We start from the raw sequence: 18,960 nt of genomic DNA, 5'->3' as shown, positions 1-18,960 counted from the left end.
AGACTCTCGAGTAACTCCGTCGACTCGATGACTCCTAGACTTCTCCTAAACTCCACTAAGCCTAAAGACTATGCAAGGAATGCAAGAGAGGAAGTGAGAGGTGTGGTGTGTGTGTGTTCTATTCTCTACCCCACCCCCTTCTATTTATAGCAGGGAGCCACCAGCCGCAGCACCCCAAACCGACGTTGTGAGCCAACAGGGAAGCCCCACGTGCCTTGGTTGAGGCAGTGGGGCCCACAGGCCTGGCCGGCCGACTAGGTAGGTCGGTCAGCCTGCTCGGGCAGCCAACCGCCCCCAACTTCCTGGAGTGGGCTTGTCTTGGTCTCCCCTTGTCCTAAAGTTGAGGCACGGCATTCCCCAGCTGGGTTTGCTTCAGTTCTTGGGCTTCACTTGGTCCATTTGAGCCTGAATCGGTACTCTAATATTTTCTGTGATTTTGTGTCGAGCCAAAGTGTGCTTGTAACTTGCATATTAGCTTGAAAACACAACTTGCACATTCTAAAAGGTAAAGTGTGATTTAGGTACTTTATTGGATAAGGATGCGTGTAAGAAATGTAAACTCTCATGATTTTCTGATCAAGTTGACGCCTGGAAATGGTCGTTAGTGAGCATCAACAGTCGCCGAGAGGCTCCTGCCGCTGAACACCAATCCGTCGTGGCCGGTGTGGATCCCTCCGCGGCCGGAGGTGATCGAGCTGAATCCGCCAAGCGGCTACATCATGAGCCTCGTGCAGCTCAATGAGCGGGGGTTCGGCGTCTCCATGGGCAGGTTCATCTGCGCGCTTTGTGACTACTACGGGGTGGAGCTGCACAACTTCGTCCCCAACTCTATCTCACAGGCGGCGGTCTTCGTCGCCCTCTGCGAGGGTTACCTGGGGATAGAAGCGCATGGGGATCTGTGGATCCATCTGTTCTGCGGCCAGCTCTACATCGACAACGTCCAGGGCCAGCCGAAGAGATACGCCTGTGCCGGTGGCCTCATGCTCCACTTGCGCACGCAGCGGGCGAACCTGTACATTTCCTGCAAGATGACCACGAACAACGCCGGGTGGTCCCGAGGATGGTTCTACCTGCATAACGATGACCAGCGGCTCCCGGCGTTCACCAACAAGGTGCTCTGGGAGAGGCCAAAAAAATGGAATTGGGGGGTGTCGCCCGCAAAACAACAGGACAGGCTCGAGGTGTTCACCAACGCACTGCAGTACCTGGTGAAGAAAGGACTGACGGTGGCTGCCGTCATCGCGAATTTCCATCGGCGGAGGGTGATCCCTCTTGTGGAGAGGAGGCTGCCGATCTTCGAGCTCACCCCCGAACCCGCGGCCGAGGGTTCGAGGACGTCGAATGAGCTGCTGTCGTCCCACGATGCCGCGGCCCAGAGGGCGAGGAGCATGGTGGCGCAATTCCCCTCCAACCCCAAGGATCTCTGGAAGATTAAGATGCGCTCCGAGAAGGGGTACATCACTCTGGTGAGTTTGGTTTCCAATTGTTGTCAATTTTGTGTTGTTCCTTCCCTTGCCTCCTGCTCCTGATTCAGTCGCATTTGCAGGGACTGAGCCACAAAGGCTACGTCTCGAAGCCCCCGACTCCAGAGGCTCGCAAAGCCAACCTCCTTCACGGAGAGGCGGTGAAGAAGAAGAAGGACGCGGTGAAAGAGGCCGCCGCCAGGAAGAGGGAGAGGAAGGAGAAGCACGATAAGGTTTGCAAGATAGCCCAAATGGAGGGTGCCCCGCGGCCACCCACGCTCGAGTCCACCAAGGAGGAGGATTCCTCAGACTATGGACTCGATTTCTCGGAGTCCGATGACTTCGAGGTGGTGACGGACGCGAGTCCCCCACCGGCCCATCGAGGGGCTGGCGTTGAGGGCTCGTCAATGGCGCTGGGCGAGGCGAGGCTCTCGCCAGGGTCACTGGAGGGGGTGCTCGCGGCAAGGACGGAGAGGACGTCACCCACGCCGGCGGCGGGGCAGAGGTCGCCCATGCCAGCCGTGGGCAGGAGATCGCCCGCGCCAGCGACGGGGCAGAGGTTGCCCTCGCCGGCGACGGGTAGGCGGACTGCCATGCCCGTGACGTCGACTAGCGGCGGGCGGTCCATGGCAAGCGCGGAAATGCCCGCACGGATGGACCCGAGGCTTCAGGCCGATCCGAGGGCAATGCCCTCAGGCCAGTCGTCGGGAGGCGTCAGCGTGCCGCGGGCCCGGAGGAGTGGCATGGGTAAATGCAGCATGAGCGCCCGGTCAGAGTAAGTGATCTCGACTTTCTTCTTCGCATTTGTTTACCCGACTCTGTAATCCCGCTGGCTTCAGCATTTTTCTCCCCGTCAGCCCTGCTACAGGGAAACCACCAAGGATGCGGCCCGCCTTGCGCCGACCAAGGCCCTCAAGACCGGGGTGCACGCGATGCCGCATTCAGCACTGCAGCCCTCGACCGGAGGTGACACGGCCCTAGAGGCGGAGGCCGTGAAGCTCCGAGAGGCGGTGGCTTGGGGGGGCCTGTCGGCCCAACAAGCCTGAGCATGGGAGGGCAAAAATGACACTGGCCGGAGCGGCGCTGTGGCGGCCGCCCGGGCCAACGCCGAGGAGGAGGCCAGCCGGGGCGGCGCGGAGAGCGCCACCCAGCCGGATGTCGAAGCTGGCAAGGGCGGAGCGGGCAGCATCGCCCAGCCGTAAGCAAGAGAAGGAGGAGCTGGTGGGAAAGCGCAGGAGCACCCCGCCAGCCAAAGAGAGGGGGAGACCCTCGCCTCTGAGCCCTTGAGGGCTGGGGTCGAGGGGGTCACGGACGTGGAGTCGGCGCCGGTGGTGGAAGAGACCCGCCTCCCGGAGCCCGCGAGGGCCGGGGACGAGGGTGCTGCTACAACGGCGACGGCGCAAACGGCGCCGGAGAACATGGAGCCGGTGGTGGAGCCGCGACTGCGACCAGCGCCGCTCGGATTGCCGAGTTTATTTCGGCCTCCGAGGACATCCTCGGCGTAGGGACGTCCGAGGGGCCCGGTCATGGGGCCAACTATGCGATCGTTCAGTCCGGGGTCCCCTCAGAATTCCTTCGCAACGAGCAGGAGGAGGAGGAGGCCTGGAAGGCACAGTACGATATTGGCTCTAAGATCCAGGATGCCCTCGGCCGCGCCTTCCAGCTCCATCAGAAGACGAATTTCCTTATTAGCAAGGTAAGTACTTTCCCCTAGGAATTGCTCGTTTTTTATCTTGTTCTTGTGTGTTACACTCATGCTCCCCCGCTTGCAGCAGTTGAGGGAAATCTCACACAACAAAAGCGCCGAGCTGGCCCGGTTGTACTCCCAGGTGCGCTGGCTTGGGCAGTACAATGCCAGTTTGGTCGTTCGGACGATCGAGGCCAACACCTTGGTGACCGACCTGGGCGCGCCAGCGTGCGCTGTAGGAGGAGCTGGTGCAGACCGCCAATGAGCGCGATGGCCAGAGGGCTGCGGCAGAGCGGAAGGCCCAGGAAGTCGAGGCGCAGGCTACCGAGCTGTAGCGGAAGGAGGCCGAGCTCCAAGGCAATGAGGCCGAGCTCCAACACGAGAAGGAGACCGTCTCCACGCTCTCTGCGACCCTCACTGAGAGGGATGCCGCCCTTGCTAAGCAGGAGGCGGCCGCTCGGAGCACAGAGGCTGCCCTCAAGGAGAAGGAGGACTCCTTGTCCACACTCCAGGAGTAGGCAAACGCCGCGCAAACTCGGCTGGAGGAGGCGCAAGGAGACATCAGAGGTGAGTGAATGAGGTTTTTGCTTAAGTCGATTCTTGATTTTCCTGAGGCTTATCTTTATTTCCTCGTTCAGAGCTGAGGAAAGCAGTGGCGGACGAGACCGCGGCGAAGGAGGCTGTCCATGGCGCGCTCACGGCGGCACAAACTGAGTACACAGAGCTGGAGCGGACCGTCGTGGCCGTATGCCAAGAGCTCGAGGGGGAGGGGGCTTTATCTGGTAGCTCGGTGGCCAGCCGCCTGCGATCGCTAGGTGGTCGGGTGGCCGAGCACATCAAAAGCACCTTCCGCCATGGCGTTCAACGGGCCCTCGCCGTGGCCTCGATGCACTACGATATGGACCTCGAGAGGGTGTCGTCGGGGTACGCCGTTGCATCCGGCATCGGTGCGGACGCCGCGTCGGCTGCCATGGATGACGCCGATGCCGCCGTCGAGGAGTTTGCCGCCGTCTTGGCCATAAAGCTCGAAGATGACATCCCCCTGTTGGTATTTTGCAACGTCACGAATAAAATCCGCAAGCGCACAAATACCGCTGTAGTTTTAACCCAAGAGTATTCCAGGGTATCGTATCCACTGAGGAATGTGAGTACGCTATCTACGGGTTCAGGCTCATCCAATGACACACACGCCGGTGTGGAGAAGACAGAAGAGAGGATTTTCTATATCTAGAGTCTATGCCTAGAAGAAGAGATCACGTCGCCGTTATACTTCGAGCTAAAGGTGTCAACCGGCTTATACAAGCCGATAGCTCCTAAATGATGCTCTATCCAATATCCGAACATGGAGGATTACTAAAAGGCTCGAACAGGGTTGTCACCACCTGCCGGCTACCTCTACAAACCATGGGACTATCAGACAACTGAGTGGTATAGTCCAGCCTTGATACCACGTCTACGCCTTTCCCTACTAACCGTAGCCCTGGCCAAGACTACCCTTTTCTATCCGGGGTCTTAAGCTAAGATCAAATGCTACTTGCTAGCATACACATAAACTAATATAAGGCATAGATGATAACTTGCGATCTAAACTCTAGTTTCAGATAAACAAACAAAGAAAGTCTCGAACACTTACAACCGAATAAGCATCCATCGAGGTACAAGCGGAGAAGAGTGCCGACAAACCCGGCACTTCCCCCGACTCCTCCTCACTCTCCTCCCCTTCTTCTACACCTCCTAGTCTACCTAAGCATCTAGGATGAAGGCCTCAAGATCCAAGGGAGGAAGGGTGAGTTGAGAGGGTGAGATGTGTGTGTTCATTCCTCTACCCCCCCCCCTCTTTGTATTTATAGGAGGGAGCCACGGGGTGAGCTGCAGCCGAGCCTCATCAAACCGCCATCACCAGCCAGTAAGAGACCTCCACGTGGAACCTGAAGGCGGTGGGGCCCACGGGTAGGTCGACCAGCCTGCTTGGTCGGCCGGCCTCCTAGTGGGCCCACCGACCTTGCATTTTGGCATGTGGGTTGCTTCCTGGGCCCACTTGTCAATGGCATGAGGTTTATCTTTTATCATGTCGGTTCCTTGCTCTGGTGGGCCCTATACTCCATATTCTGACACGTGTTGCGTCCTGATTTGCCGGAACGTTGTGTCTTGGATTAAACCACACCATTATGCTGCAAAATTAGCTCAAAATCACCTGCACACATTCTAGAACATCATTTGTGGAATCTGTTAGTAAATAAATCTATCCTTGCATTTATTCCACATTTTGGTTCCTTTTTGTGCAGGAGTTGACGGTCAAAATTGGTCGTTACTGACCGTCAACAAGATCCCCCACACTTGGCCCTTTTCTCATCCCGAGTAAAGGTCAGGACTGAGGTACTGCGGTAGCTTCCTGATAGAATATCCTGCACAAAAGTTATTCCATACCTTGCTTTTGCTTGTGAACTTGAATGTGTCTATCATGATATCTTAAGTTGTTGAAGAACAGAATGATCTTGGCTTCAAGTGTCATCCTGTAATGTTGCCAGACATTGGGGATTTTGAAAAGAATTTTTTTAGAAAAAAATGTTCATGGTCTTACTCTCTTCCATGGGTCTTTCAGAGTCGCTCATAGCTTCTTACCAGCATTTATCCCTATTTTACCTCACCGACGTTTCGGTGGATGAGGTAGAATATCCTCTCCCTGGCTCAAATCTGTTGCAAGATCAAAGATTGGATCCATAGGTTTACACTCTTATTTACGACATATAAATACATACTCCTTTTCATGTCTGACTTTATTTGTTGGGTCTTGCTTCTTTGGCATGCCATCTTTTCTCTCTCTCTTTTTTTTTTGGGTCTTGCTTCTTTGGCATGCCATCTTTTCATCTCTCTCTCTCTCTCTCTCTCTTTTTTGAATACTATTGTCAGATAGTATTTAAGGTGCACGAGGTTCATCTGGGCATAAAACCTTAAATCAAATGCGTAAACAAAGTAAAACCATAATGGGTCACAAAATTTGACCGAGCTCAAGCATGGGGTTTTTTTCAAGTGGATAGTATCATATGGCTCTGGTAGGATAGTGGATAAAGAGATAAGACCAAGAACTCAGTTTTTGTTTTTATAAATAAAATTCCCAAACTGGTCAACATGAGAGAAACGATCAACTTTAAACCAGATGCATCACGTTAGTCAACAACTAAGCATCATGGGTCCTATAAAATATGGTTCACAAACTTAAGCGCAGTAAGAAAAACATTTATGCAAAGCATCTATCAAGAGCTCTTATTAGTAAATTTCTTAAACAGGTTAAAGAATTTGAGAATATATGCTCATGTTTAGAAACGCTAAAGGGAGGAAACAAGTGAGGTGATGCAAACTCATGAGTCGGAGCGGGAGGTGCACATGACGTGTGAATGTGTAGTGTCATGGGATCTCCCCCCCCCCCCACTTGTTTTCGACCTGCTCTTCGATCATAGACAAAACAAACCAAATATGAAAGATAATTGGGCTCTGCCGGCATTAACACCGGTGAGCCAATGTTCACACTTTTGAAATAATAACCGGGCGCGACTACACTAACCTAAACCTAAATGACACAATTAAAACTAGTGCCCAACTAATCCTATGATAATGACCTTTCTTAGGAGGTGACTCCTAATAGAGGTCCTTGTGACCCGTAGCCACAAACAAGCGCTTCATCTTAGCGCTCAACCCTCTTCGTAAGAGATGGAGGTCATCCCGAAGCTCCTCCACCTCGATCTTCCTCTCCGCAAGCTGGTCCTCGAGACGCCTATTCTCCAAGCGTAGCTGCTGGACCATCATGGTGAGGTCGGCAATGGTGGGTCCATCTGAAGTCATGTCGTCCTTAGGCTTTGCAGGCGACGACTGGGATCTGGTCTTCTTTGGCGATGGACTGGCAGTTGTGCTCCTCCTATGAGTGTCCGGAGTCCATGTCGGGGTCGTCCCCTGTGCAGATCCCGGAGTGCTATTCTGTATCACAGGAGCAGCCTGCGCGATCTGAGGGGACGTGGGTGGTCCTGTTGCCGCTCCATCATTGAAGAGCTGCTGAACGATCGGCCTCAACAGGGCCGGAGCTTCCTTGGACGGCCTTCCATAGGGACTATGTGCACGTGCCCTGGATCTTGCAATCTTGAGAGGCGAGGGGGATCGTACAGCGGAGCGGGGGCGCTGGATATCACGCCCCCTGGTCGGCCGACCAGGCAGGTCGGCTGACAGGAGGGTGGCGCCCACCGGTCCTCCGCTGTTCCACTTGGCCGGGATCATGGCCAGGGGCTGCACAAAGGTCGCCACGTCTTCCATCGATGCTTCAGTTGCAGGAGTTGGGGTGTTGATTGCTGGAAGAGTCGCTGGAGGAGTCATGGCCGGTGTGGTGGCTATGGTTTTGGATTCTCCCTTGCCGGCCATGGGTTGATAGTGATGAGATGCTGGTGGAACCGATGAAGATTTTGGGGAATAGATGGAAACAAGGTATGGAGTTTAGGGTTTCTGAGGAAAAGAAGAAGGGTATGAGACTCCTTTTCTCGTCGCGAAACGCCGTCATGCCTCATGGAGTTGGACTCTAGGTGGGTCAAGGAGGCCGTATCCCGAAACTGGGCCTCACTGGGGCTAGCCCAGATTCGGCCGACCTATAGGTCGGCCGGCCCAGGCTGGACCCCAGTGGGCCCTAGCTTGCGCGGGTCAACTGGTGGGGTTAAAAGTTTGAGAGGTAGGATGGGTCCACCTGCCCTTTTGGCCTATATGGCTCTTTTTGAATGTAAGTACGGGATCAACTAAGTCAATCATGTCTATCTCCTCATCAAGAGCTTTATTATGGTCTAGGAAAAGCTTGAATCGTTGACCGTTTACCTTATAGGCGTTACCATCGTCATCTTGTATCGTGATGGCTCCATGTGGTGATGTGTCGATGACGTGATACGGTCCTTTCCATTTGCTTCGTAGTTTCCCATGACCAAATAACTTGACCCTAGAATTAAAGAGCAATACCTTGTCTCCCGGATTGAAGTTCTTAGGCTTCAACCGCTTATCGTGCCATCTCTTGGTTCTTTCTTTGTAGATCGAGGCACTATGATAGGCTTTATCTCTCCATTCCTCCAGTTCCGAGATCTGGCGCTTCCGGTACTCTCCGGCTATTTTAAGTTCCATGTTCCACCTCCGGATAGCCCAGTGTGCTTTGTGCTCCAGCTCTACAGGTAAGTGGCAAGTTTTCCCCTAGACAAGCTAATAGGGTGACATTCCAATGGGTGTCTTGTATGCTGTCCGGTATGCCCAAAGTGCATCCGGTAATTTCAGCTTCCATCCCCTTCCCATCTCATTCACGGTCTTCTGCAGAATATTCTTGATTTGCTTGTTAGATGTTTCTGCTTGACCGCTGGTCTGAGGGTGGTACAGAGTCGCGATGTTGTGCCTTGTCCCTAGTTCCTTGAGGAAGTTCCAGAAGGCCGAGTCAATGAAGTGTGACCCTCCGTCATTGATTACCATCTGTGGTGTGCCAAACCTTGGAAAGATAATCTCATGGAACATCTTACGGGCATGCTTTGCATCAGCGGCTCTGCATGGCATGGCTTCGACCCATTTGGAGAGTTAATCTATGGCGACTAAGATATACTCGCATCCTTGGGATTTCACAAAGGGTCCCATATAGTCAATACCCCAGACGTCAAAAAGTTCAACTTGAAGATTATAGTTTAGGGGCATTGAATCGTGAGCTGTGATCCCACCATGCCTCTGGTAGTTTGGACATCGGCAGATGAAGTTCTTTGTATCTTTGTACATAGATGGCCAATAGAAACCACTCTGCCAGATTTTCGCTTGAGTGCGAAATACACCATAGTGACCTCCATATGGTGCTCCATGGCATTTCTCTATGATCTTTTGTCCTTCTGCCGTAGGTACACAACGTCTGAGTAACCCATCTGCACAGACTCGGTACAGATATAGTGCGTCCCATAAGTGGCGTCTGCTCTCTTGAACTAACTTCTTTTTGCTCTCCCTTGGGGGTACATACCCCGAGACCATGAAGTTCATGATATTCGCATACCAGAGGTGCGAAGCTGTTACTTTGAGAAGCATATCATCCCGCAGGAAGTCATTTATCGGCAGGTCTTGGGTATTCGTATTGGTCATGCGCGATAAATGATCCGCCACTGAATTCTCTACTCCTTTCTTATCTTTAATTTCCAAATCAAACTCTTGGAGTAGAAGAATCCATCTGATCAACCTTGGTTTAACATTCTTCTTAGTGAAGAGGTACTTGAGTGCGGCATGGTCTGTATAGACGATGACCTTGGTACCCACTAGATAGGACCTAAACTTGTCGATAGCAAAGACAACTGCTAGGAGCTCTTTTTCTGTGGTGGCATAATTGAGCTGAGCTCCAGTGAGTGTTTTGCTTGCGTACGCGATTGCGTGATGCTTCTTATCCTTGGTTTGACCAAGTACAGCCCCCACCGCGTAATCACTAGCATCACACATCATCTCGAACTGGGGCTTCCAATCTGGGGGGTTGAATGATTGGAGCCGAGATGAGTTTCTTTTTTAGCGTGTCAAAGGCTTTATGGCACTCATCTGTGAATCGGAAAGGAACATCCTTGGCTAGGAGACTTGTGAGGGGTCTAGCGATCTGGGAGAAGTTCGCGATGAACCTTCGATAGAATTTGGCATGGCCAAGGAAGTTTCTGATTCCTTTCACATTGATGGGAGGCGGAAGTTGTTCAATGACTTCAATCTTTGCCTTATCCACCTCTATCCCTCTTTTGGACACTAAGTGTCCTAAAATGATGCCTTCACAGACCATGAACTGACATTTCTTCTAGTTGAGGATCAGGTCTTTCTCTTGGCATCTCTGCAAGACTCTGTCCAAATTTTCTAGACAATGATCGAAGGTTGTTCCATAGACTGAGAAGTCGTCCATGAAAACTTCCATAATTTCTTCGATCATGTCGGAGAAGATGGACATCATGCACCTTTGGAATGATGCGGGTGCGTTGCATAACCCAAACGACATTCGTCAGTAGGCATATGTTCCATAGGGGCACGTGAACGTAGTCTTGTTCTGATCTTCGGGATGAATGGGTATTTGATGGTAACCAGAATAACCATCAAGGAAACAGAAGTAGGAGTGCTTCGCCAATCGCTCTAACATCTCATCGATGAAAGGTTGTGGGAAGTGATCCTTCTTAGTGGCCTTGTTGAGTTTTCTGTAATCTATACACATCCTCCATCCCGTGACGGATCGTTGGGGAATTAGCTCATTCTTGCTATTTTCCACCACCGTTATGCCTCCTTTCTTGGGCACGACTTGAACTAGGCTTACCCACTCACTATGCGGAATAGGATAGATAATTCTAGCATCTAAGAGTTTGAGGACCTCTTTCTTTACCACCTCCCTCATAGCATTGTTCAACCTTATTTGGGGTTCCCTAGAAGGTGCTATTGCGGGATCCAATGGGATTCGGTGGGTGCAAAGAGCAGGACTGATGCCCTTGAGGTCTTGTAGGGTATAGCCTAGGACTGATCGATGCTTCTCTAGAACAGTGATGAGTTTATTCGTCTCCTCTTCTGAGAGTTTGTCACTAATGAACACGGGAGACTCTACATCGCTAGTCAGAAAGGCATATCTAAGCCCGGAAGGTAAAGGCTTTAGCTCAATCGGAGGTCGTGATGGCGTCTTAGTCACGAGCAGTTCAGAAGTTTCACCGGGATCTTCTTCCGCATCGCTGACTTCTTCCGACATTTCCTCAATGTCCTCCTCGAGGTCTGAGTCAAAAGACTCGAAAGTGGAAGTGTTCATTATTTCCTCGATTGGCTCTGGAATAGGGAGAACTTCCACTGAACATGTCAATGCTCGATCCACGGGGACGTGGAATGTGTCCTTCCCTAATTTGATGTTTAAACATCCGTCTTTAGGAACATCCGTAAAGAGATCTTTAAGGGGATGTCCTATCAAGAAATCGAAGTTGAGATCTTCGAAGATATGGAAGTTTAGACAGATTTTAACATCATTGTGCCAAAATGGCACATCGGTGATTATCCCGTAGCTGCTCGTAAGAGAACCTGAAGGTCTCTTAAGCTGTCTGTCTGTCGGAGTGAGATTGTAATTGCACAGAAAGGCTAAGGCAAACTCATCTGACATTAGATTGGTTCCAACAGCGGGACTATAGAGAGCGTCCACATTTTGATCTTGGAGACAGCAACGGAATGATGAGGAGGGAGAGTTGAGAGAGATTGGAGATAAGGATAATTCTCCTTCCTGCAGCCATTCGTTGCTGATCAATGTTGTCAACTCTTGAATCGTCTCCCGAAGAATATTCTCTTCTAAGGGATCCGTAGGAGTGACAGGACTTGGTGGTCACTTCTGGCAGAAATATCTTGAGGTGTTGCCAAAGTCTTCAAAGACATCCAGCTCGATACTTCGGAGAAACTCCGGAGGTGAAGGGTCTTCCTCCTCCGATGTTTCAGATTTATGTTCAGGGGTGGTTTCATAGATTGAATCTACTGATGGGCTTTTAGAGGGTTCCGATTCAATTTCTGAAGGCTCCGCTTGACGCATCTCGGGCTCTGTGGGAACTGGCTCGTGGATACGAACGGAAGAGGTTCTGTCCAAGATTTTGTCGAGGTCTTTCCTACTTTCGGTTAGGGTAAGATTAGCGAAAGATCCTCCAGAGGTAAGATCGAGATGGTGTGCAGACTCTTTGTCAAGACCAGTATAAAAATGCTGGAGCAATAAATGCTCGGGTAATGACAAATCTAGGCCTGATTTTTCCAATAAGGTAAATCTAGCCCAAGCTACACCGATTGATTCCTTATCATTCTGACGGAAAGTTAAAATTTCTGTTCGTAAGGAACATATTCGTGAAAGCGGGAAGAATGCAGAATAGAATCTGTCCCGAAGTTCAATCCAACTTCCATTCACACAGCCTACGACACAAATGTACCATTGCTTCGCTTCTCCCGAAAGGGAAAAGGGAAACAATTTCCATTTAAGAGTTTCGTGTGTCATGCCTAAAATTTTCTTGCATGAACACACTTGCTCGAACTCGTGCAGATGATGGTAGGGATTTTCACAATCCCTTCTGGAGAAGGAATTTTCCTGAACAAAGGCTATGTAGCCTGAGTCGAGTTCATAGCTAGTAGAAACAATTGGGTCAGCAGAGGATGCTGGCTCATAGAACTCGCTCTTGGATGAAGAGAGCTGTAAAAGGGATAGCTGCTCCATGGGTAACGGAGGTTGAGGTACAATCAAGGAAAAAGAAAAAAAGAAAGTACGAGGATGACTGAGTCCGTAGATAATGTAGCTACCGTTCCCCGGCAACGGCGCTAGAAAGCTTGTTGGTATTTTGCAACGTCATGAATAAAATCCGCAAGCGCACGGATACCGCTGTAGCTTTCACCCAAGAGTATTCCAGGGTATCGTATCCACTAAGGAACGTGAGTACACTATCTACGGGTTCAGGCTCATCCAAGGACACACACGCCGGTGTGGAGAAGACAGAAGAGATGACTTTCTATATCTAGAATATATGCCTAGAAGAAGAGATCACGTCGCCGTTATACTTCGAGCTAAAGGTGTCGACCGGCTTATACAAGCCGATAGCTCCTAAATGATGCTCTATCCAATATCCGAATGTGGAGGATTACTAAAAGGCCCGAACAGGGCTGTCACCACCTGCCGGCTACCTCTACAAACCATGGGACTATCAGACAACTGAGTGGTATAGTCCAGCCTAGACACCACGTCTACACCTTTCCCTACTAACCTTAGCCCTGGCCAAGACTACCCTTTTCTATCCGGGGTCTTAAGCTAATATCAAATGCTAGTTGCTAGCATACACATCAACTAATATAAGGCAGAGATAATAACTTGCGATCTAAACTCTAATTCCAGATAAACAAACAAAGAAAGTCTCGAACACTTACAACTGAATAAGCATCCATCGAGGTACAAGCGGAGAAGAGTGCCGACAAACCCGGCACTTCCCCCGACTCCTCCTCACTCTCCTCCTCTTCTTCTACACCTCCTAATCTACCTAAGCATCTTGGATGAAGGCCTCAAGCTCCAAGGGAGGAAGGGTGAGTTGAGAGGGTGAGATGTGTGTGTTCATTCCTCTACCCCCTGTTTGTATTTATAGGAGGGAGCCACGGGGCGAGCTGCAGCCGAGCCTCATCAAACCGCCATCACCAGCCAGTAAGAGACCTCCAAGTAGAACCTAAAGGCGGTGGGGCCCACGGGTAGGTCGGCCGGCCTCCTAGTGGGCCCACCGATCTTGCATTTTGGCCTGTGGGTCGCTTCCTGGGCCCACTTGTCAATGGCATGAGGTTTATCTTTTATCATGTTAGTTCCTTGCTCTGGTGGGCCCTATACTCCATATTCTGACACGTGTCGCGTCCTGATTTGCCGGAATCTTGTTTTAGATTAAACCACACCATTATGCTGCAAAATTAGCTCAAAATCACCTGCACACATTCTAGAACATCATCTGTGGAATCTGTTAGTAAATAAATCTATCCTAGCATTTATTCCACATTTTGGTTCCTTTTTGTGCAGGAGTTGACGGTCAAAATTGGTCGTTAGTGACCGTCAACACCCCGATAGCCGAATTCGACGCCGTTGAAGATCTGCAGGGGCGGGAAGGCAACTTGTAGGAGGTCTGGGCCTCGAAGCCCATGTAAATAAGTTAGTATTTTATCGTAGCTGTTTTTGAGCAAGAAAACTGGTTATTGTATATCGACAGTGTGGCCAATCAAGGCCTTGTGCGTTCGAGCCCTCGTTTTTTCTACTTTACTTCCATGTTCTCATATGCTTCTTAGATAAGTTTTGGCGAGGAAGTTTGCGTTCACAAATGGCTTAGGCGTAGGGAGGTGAGTGAAGATGCCGTATCCCGGAAGTGTAGACAGTCCCACGACTCGGCCGATCCTGTTCCGTAGTCGTTTATGCCTTGCGTCTACCTTTCTAAGTATGCGAGAAACTTAGATACGGAAATTTTTTGAAAAAATGTTGGCGTTATTGGTGACATTCGGGGGCTCCCCCCGTAGTAGCCCCCGAGGGAGGCTTGGCTTTGCCGACGGTAAAGCCGAGCGTACCTCAGTGTTCGTGAGCGTCTGAGCCCCCGAGGGTTCGGAAGGTTCCCAAAAAATAAAAAAGTAAAGCATACTCTTTATTGCTTCAGGAAACATTAGATATAAGTACAAACTATATACAAATGTCTTGGGAATTCAAGGGTAGAAGCGACGTAACTGCTAAATATTCCAAGCATTTGTGAAGACTTTGCCATTCTCGTTCGCCAGCTTGTATGTGCCGGGCTTGAGCACCTCAGCGACGATGTCTAGGCCTTCCCATGGCGGTGAGAGCTTGTGGCGTCCCCTGTTGTCCTATCAAAGCCTCAGCACCAGGTCCCCTTTGTTGAGATCTCGACGTCGGATCCTCAGCGCTTGATATCTTCGCAAGGATTACTGATAACGTGCCGAGTGTAGGAGCGCCACATCTCGAGCCTCGTCTACTTGGTCTAACGAGTCCCCACGCACTTGTTGGTTTTGTTGCTCCTGATAAGCCTTGAGCCTTGACGATCCGTACTCCAAGTCCGTGGGGAGGATGGCCTCGGCGCCATAGACGAGGAAGAACGGGGTGAAGCCCGTGGCTCTACTCGGGGTCATCCTCAGGCTCCAGATGACCGAGGGTAGCTCGGTGAGCCACCTTTGGCCAATCTTATTCAACTTGTTGAAGATCCTTGGCTTGAGGCCTTGTAGAATCGTGCCAATGTCACGCTCCAGTTGGCCATTTGTCTGCGGGTGTGCCACAGCTGACCAATCCACACGTATGTGGTAGTTGTTGCAGAACGCCAAGAATTTTTTGCCCGTGAACTGACTGCCGTTGTCGGTGATGATCGAGTTCGGAACCCCGAATCTAAAGATTATGTCGGTGAAGAACAGCACAGCCTGCTCGGATTTGATCTTGCCGATGGGTCAAACCTCGATCCACTTGGAGAACTTGTCGATCGCTACCAACAAGTGGGTGAAGCCCCCGGGTACCTTCTGCAGCGGGCCGACGAGGTCCAGTCCCCACACGGCGAACGGCTATGTGATGGGGATGGTCTGCAGAGCATGTGCCGGGAGGTGCGTCTTCCGGGCGGAGAACTGGCAACCCTCGCAGGCCTGCACGACGTCAGTGGCGTCGGCGACCGCGGTGGGCCAGTAAAAGCCTTGTTGAAATGCGTTGCCCACGAGGGTGCTTGGCGCGACGTGGTGACCGCAGATGCCGGCGTGGATGTCTCGGATCAGCTCCGTGCCCTCGGGGATGGGAATGCACCGTTGCAGAATGCCCGAGGGACTGCGCTTGTACAGTTCATCGTCGATCAAGACGAAGGACTTGGCTCGCCTGGCAATGCACCGCGCCTGAGCGCGGCCCGAGGGTAAGACCCATCAGATCATCCAGTCGAGGTACTGGGTACGCCAATCTCGTGGAGGCGGGGCCTCGTCGATCTCCATTGCTTCAGCCTCATCCACTGAGGAGGTCTCGATGTCAGTGTCCATGGCCTCGGACTCCTCCGTTGAGGAGTCTTTGGCTGATGGCTCCGTGGTCGCAGCCCCCGTGGGTTTGGGTGCTGCTGCGATGGCTTCCGCAGGATTCTTGAAGTCGATGGATAGCTTAGTGAGGTCACGGGCAAAAACGTTTGGGGGAACGGTGGTCCGCCCAGACGCGATCTTGGCCAGTTCGTCCGCTTCTTCATTGTACTTGCACGCGATGTGGTTAAGCTCGAGCCCGTCGAACTTGTCTTTGAGGCGATGCACTGCATTGCAGTACGCCTCCATCTTCTCATCGTGGCAGCTAGCCTCCTTCATCACCTGGTCGATGACAAGTTGGGAGTCTCCCCGGACGTCGAGACATTTGATGCCGAGTTCGATGGCGATGCGGAGGCCACTGAGGAGGGCCTCGTATTCTGCCATGTTGTTAGACGCCGGGAAGTGCAAGAGCACCACGTACCGCATGTGCTTTCCGAGGGGTGAGACGAATAGCAGGCCCGCGCCCACACCAGTCTTCATCACTAACCCATCGAAGTACATGAGCCAGCATTCGGCTTGAATCTGAGGCGGGGGTAGCTGAGTGTCGGTCCATTCGGTGATGAAGTCTGCCAAGATCTGGGATTTGACTACCTTGCGAGGGGCGTAGGTGAGAGTCTCTCCCATCAGCTCCACTGACCACTTGGCAATCCTACCCGTGACCTCCTGGTTGTGAACTATCTCCCCGAGGGGGAAAGACGAGACCATAGTGACGGGATGAGCCTCGAAGTAGTGGCGCAGCTTGCGCCATGCGAAGATTACTGTGTAGAGCAGCTTCTGGATCTGTGGATACCGTGTCTTGGTTTCGGACAGCACTTCACTGACGAAGTACACCGGCCTTTGGACGGGCAAAGCATGCCCCTCCTCTTGTCATTCCACAAAGATGGCTGCGCTGACGACCTGAGTCATTGCTGCCACGTATAGGTAGAGGGGCTCGCCGTCCATTGGTGGTGTTAGGATCGGAGTGCTTGTAAGCGATGCCTTGAGTTTGTCTAGGGCTTCCTGGGCCTCGGGGGTCCACGAAAAGCGTTCGGATTTCCTTAGGAGCCTATACAGAGGCAAGCCTTTCTCACCAAGGCGTGAGATGAATCGGCTGAGGGCCGCTAGGCAGCCCATGACCTTCTGCACCCCCTTTAGGTCTCGAATTGGTCCCATCCGAGTGATGGCCGAGACTTTCTCAGGGTTGGGTTCGATGCCCCGCATGGAGACAATGAAGCCCAAGAGCATGCCTCGAGGGACTCCGAACACGCACTTCTCAGGGTTGAGTTTCACCCCCTTAGCCCTAAGGCAATCAAACGCGATCCTGAGATCGGCTACCAGGTCGTCCGCCTTCCTGGATTTCACAACGATGTCGTCGACATATGCCTCTATGGTCCGCCCGATATGGTCATTAAACACATAGAGCATACATCGCTGGTATGTAGCTCCAGCATTTCTAAGGCCAAAGGGCATCGTGACGTAGCAGTACAGGCCGAAAGGGGTAATAAAAGAAGTCGCGAGCTGGTCGGACTCTTTCATTTTGATTTGATGATAACCGGAATATGCATCAAGAAAGGACAAAAGTTCGCATCCCGCAGTTGAATCAACTATTTGATCAATTCGTGGCAAAGGAAAAGGAACTTTAGGAGATGCTTTATTTAAACTAGTATAGTCTACACACATCCTCTATTTCCCACTCTTTTTCTTAACTAGTACAGGATTAGCTAGCCACTCGAGATGGAATACCTCCTTGATGAATCCAGCCTCCAAAAGATTATGCACCTCCTCGCCGATCGCCCGTCGCTTGAGCTCGTCGAAGCGCCGCAGGCGTTGCTTGACTGGCTTGGAGTTCGGTAGGATATCAAGGGAGTGCTCGGCGATCTCCCTCGGGATGCCAGGCTTGTTCGAGGGGCTCCACGCGAAGATGTCAGTGTTGGCTCGGAGAAAGTCGATGAGCACCACTTCCTATTTGCTGTCAAGGGTAGCGCTGATCTTCAGCGCCTTGTCGTTGGGGGTCTTTGGGTCAAGGGGTACGTCCTTGGTATCCTCAGCGGACTCGAAGTTGCCCGCGTACCGCTGCTTGGAGTCCATGGCCTCCTCGGCCATTCCTTGTAGCTGCGTGGCGAGGGCCTCATCGAGCGCCAGTGCCTCGGCGTGCTCGACGCACTCGATGTTGCACTCATAGGCATGCTCGAACGAGGAGCCAACGGTGATGACACCTTTTGGTCCCAGCATCTTCATCTTGAGGTAGGTGTAGTTGGGGATCGCCATGAACTTGGCATAGCAGGGACGCCCAAGGATGGCATGGTAGGCTCCCCCGAACCCTACCACCTCGAAGGTGAGCACTTCCTTGCGGAAGTTGGCCGCTGTGCCGAAGCAGATGGGCAGGTCGATTTGGCCGAGGGGTTGGACTCGCTTCCCCGGTGCAATGCCGTGGAACGGCGACTTGCTATGGCGGAGCTTGTCCAATCCGATCCCCATGAGCTCCAAGGTGTGGGCGTACATGATGTTGAGGCTGCTGCCTCCGTCCATGAGCACCTTGGAGAAGCGGGTGTTGCCGATGATGGGATCCACAATGAGTGGATATTTTCCCGGGTTCGGGACGTAGTTGGGGTGGTCCTCGCGGCCGAAGGAGATGGTGTCCTCCGACCAATCGAGGTAGGATGGCATGGCCTTGGTGACGGAGAAGACTTCTCGGCGCTCGCGCTTGCGCTGCAGAGAGGTCATGTTCGCCGTCGGCCATCCAAAGATGAAGAAGGCGTTCTCCACCGAGGGGAACTCGCCGTCTCCACCCTTGTCGCCCGCATCCTTCTTCTTGTCCTCATCGCGATGCGCCATGCGGTTGTAGTACTTGCGGAGCATTTCACACTGCTCGAGGGTGTGGTTGACCGAACCCTTGTGGTAAGGGCACGGCTTCTTGAGCATGTCGTCGAACAGGACGCCGCCGCCTCGAGGGGGGCCTCGAGGGCCCTTGCGGTCTGGGGAAGCGACGAAGGCCTCGTCGGAGTCCTCCGCTTGCCCCTGTCCATGCTGGTTCGGTGGGACCGGCTTTTTTCCTTTCTTCCCCCGCTTTTGTTTCTTGGCAGGGGCCTTGGTCTTGCTGTTGCTGCCCTCTACGGGTGCATCCTCCTTGCGCTTGTTCGCCTTGTTGTCGAAGATGGCACCAACTGCCTCCTCGCCGGCAGCATAGTTGGTGGCGGCATCGAACAACTCGTTGATGTTGGCGGGATGGCTTCACACAAGCTCGTGCACTAGGTTCCTACATGTCGTGCCTTC

General features: G+C 52.3%; 2 protein-coding genes across 2 annotated transcripts; both read right to left on the bottom strand.

Moving 5' to 3' along the window:
* Window positions 1-2,325: 2,325 nt before the first annotated feature.
* LOC120669190 lies at window positions 2,326-2,991 on the bottom strand. The gene has a single exon (XM_039948982.1). The coding sequence runs from the start codon at window positions 2,989-2,991 to the stop codon at window positions 2,326-2,328; it is 666 nt and encodes a 221-aa protein (XP_039804916.1).
* Window positions 2,992-17,649: 14,658 nt separating this feature from the next.
* Window positions 17,650-18,165, bottom strand: LOC120669189. The gene is made up of 2 exons (XM_039948981.1): window positions 18,013-18,165; window positions 17,650-17,925 (listed from the first exon to the last, which is right to left on the bottom strand). The coding sequence occupies exons 1-2, from the start codon at window positions 18,163-18,165 to the stop codon at window positions 17,650-17,652; spliced, it is 429 nt and encodes a 142-aa protein (XP_039804915.1).
* Between the last annotated feature and the right edge of the window lie 795 nt (window positions 18,166-18,960).

Source organism: Panicum virgatum, chromosome 4N (genome assembly GCF_016808335.1).
Source record: "Panicum virgatum strain AP13 chromosome 4N, P.virgatum_v5, whole genome shotgun sequence".
In the NCBI taxonomy this organism is placed as follows: domain Eukaryota; kingdom Viridiplantae; phylum Streptophyta; class Magnoliopsida; order Poales; family Poaceae; genus Panicum; species Panicum virgatum.
Note: the sequence above shows the minus strand (reverse complement) of the source record. Positions and strands in the feature narration are given on the sequence as shown.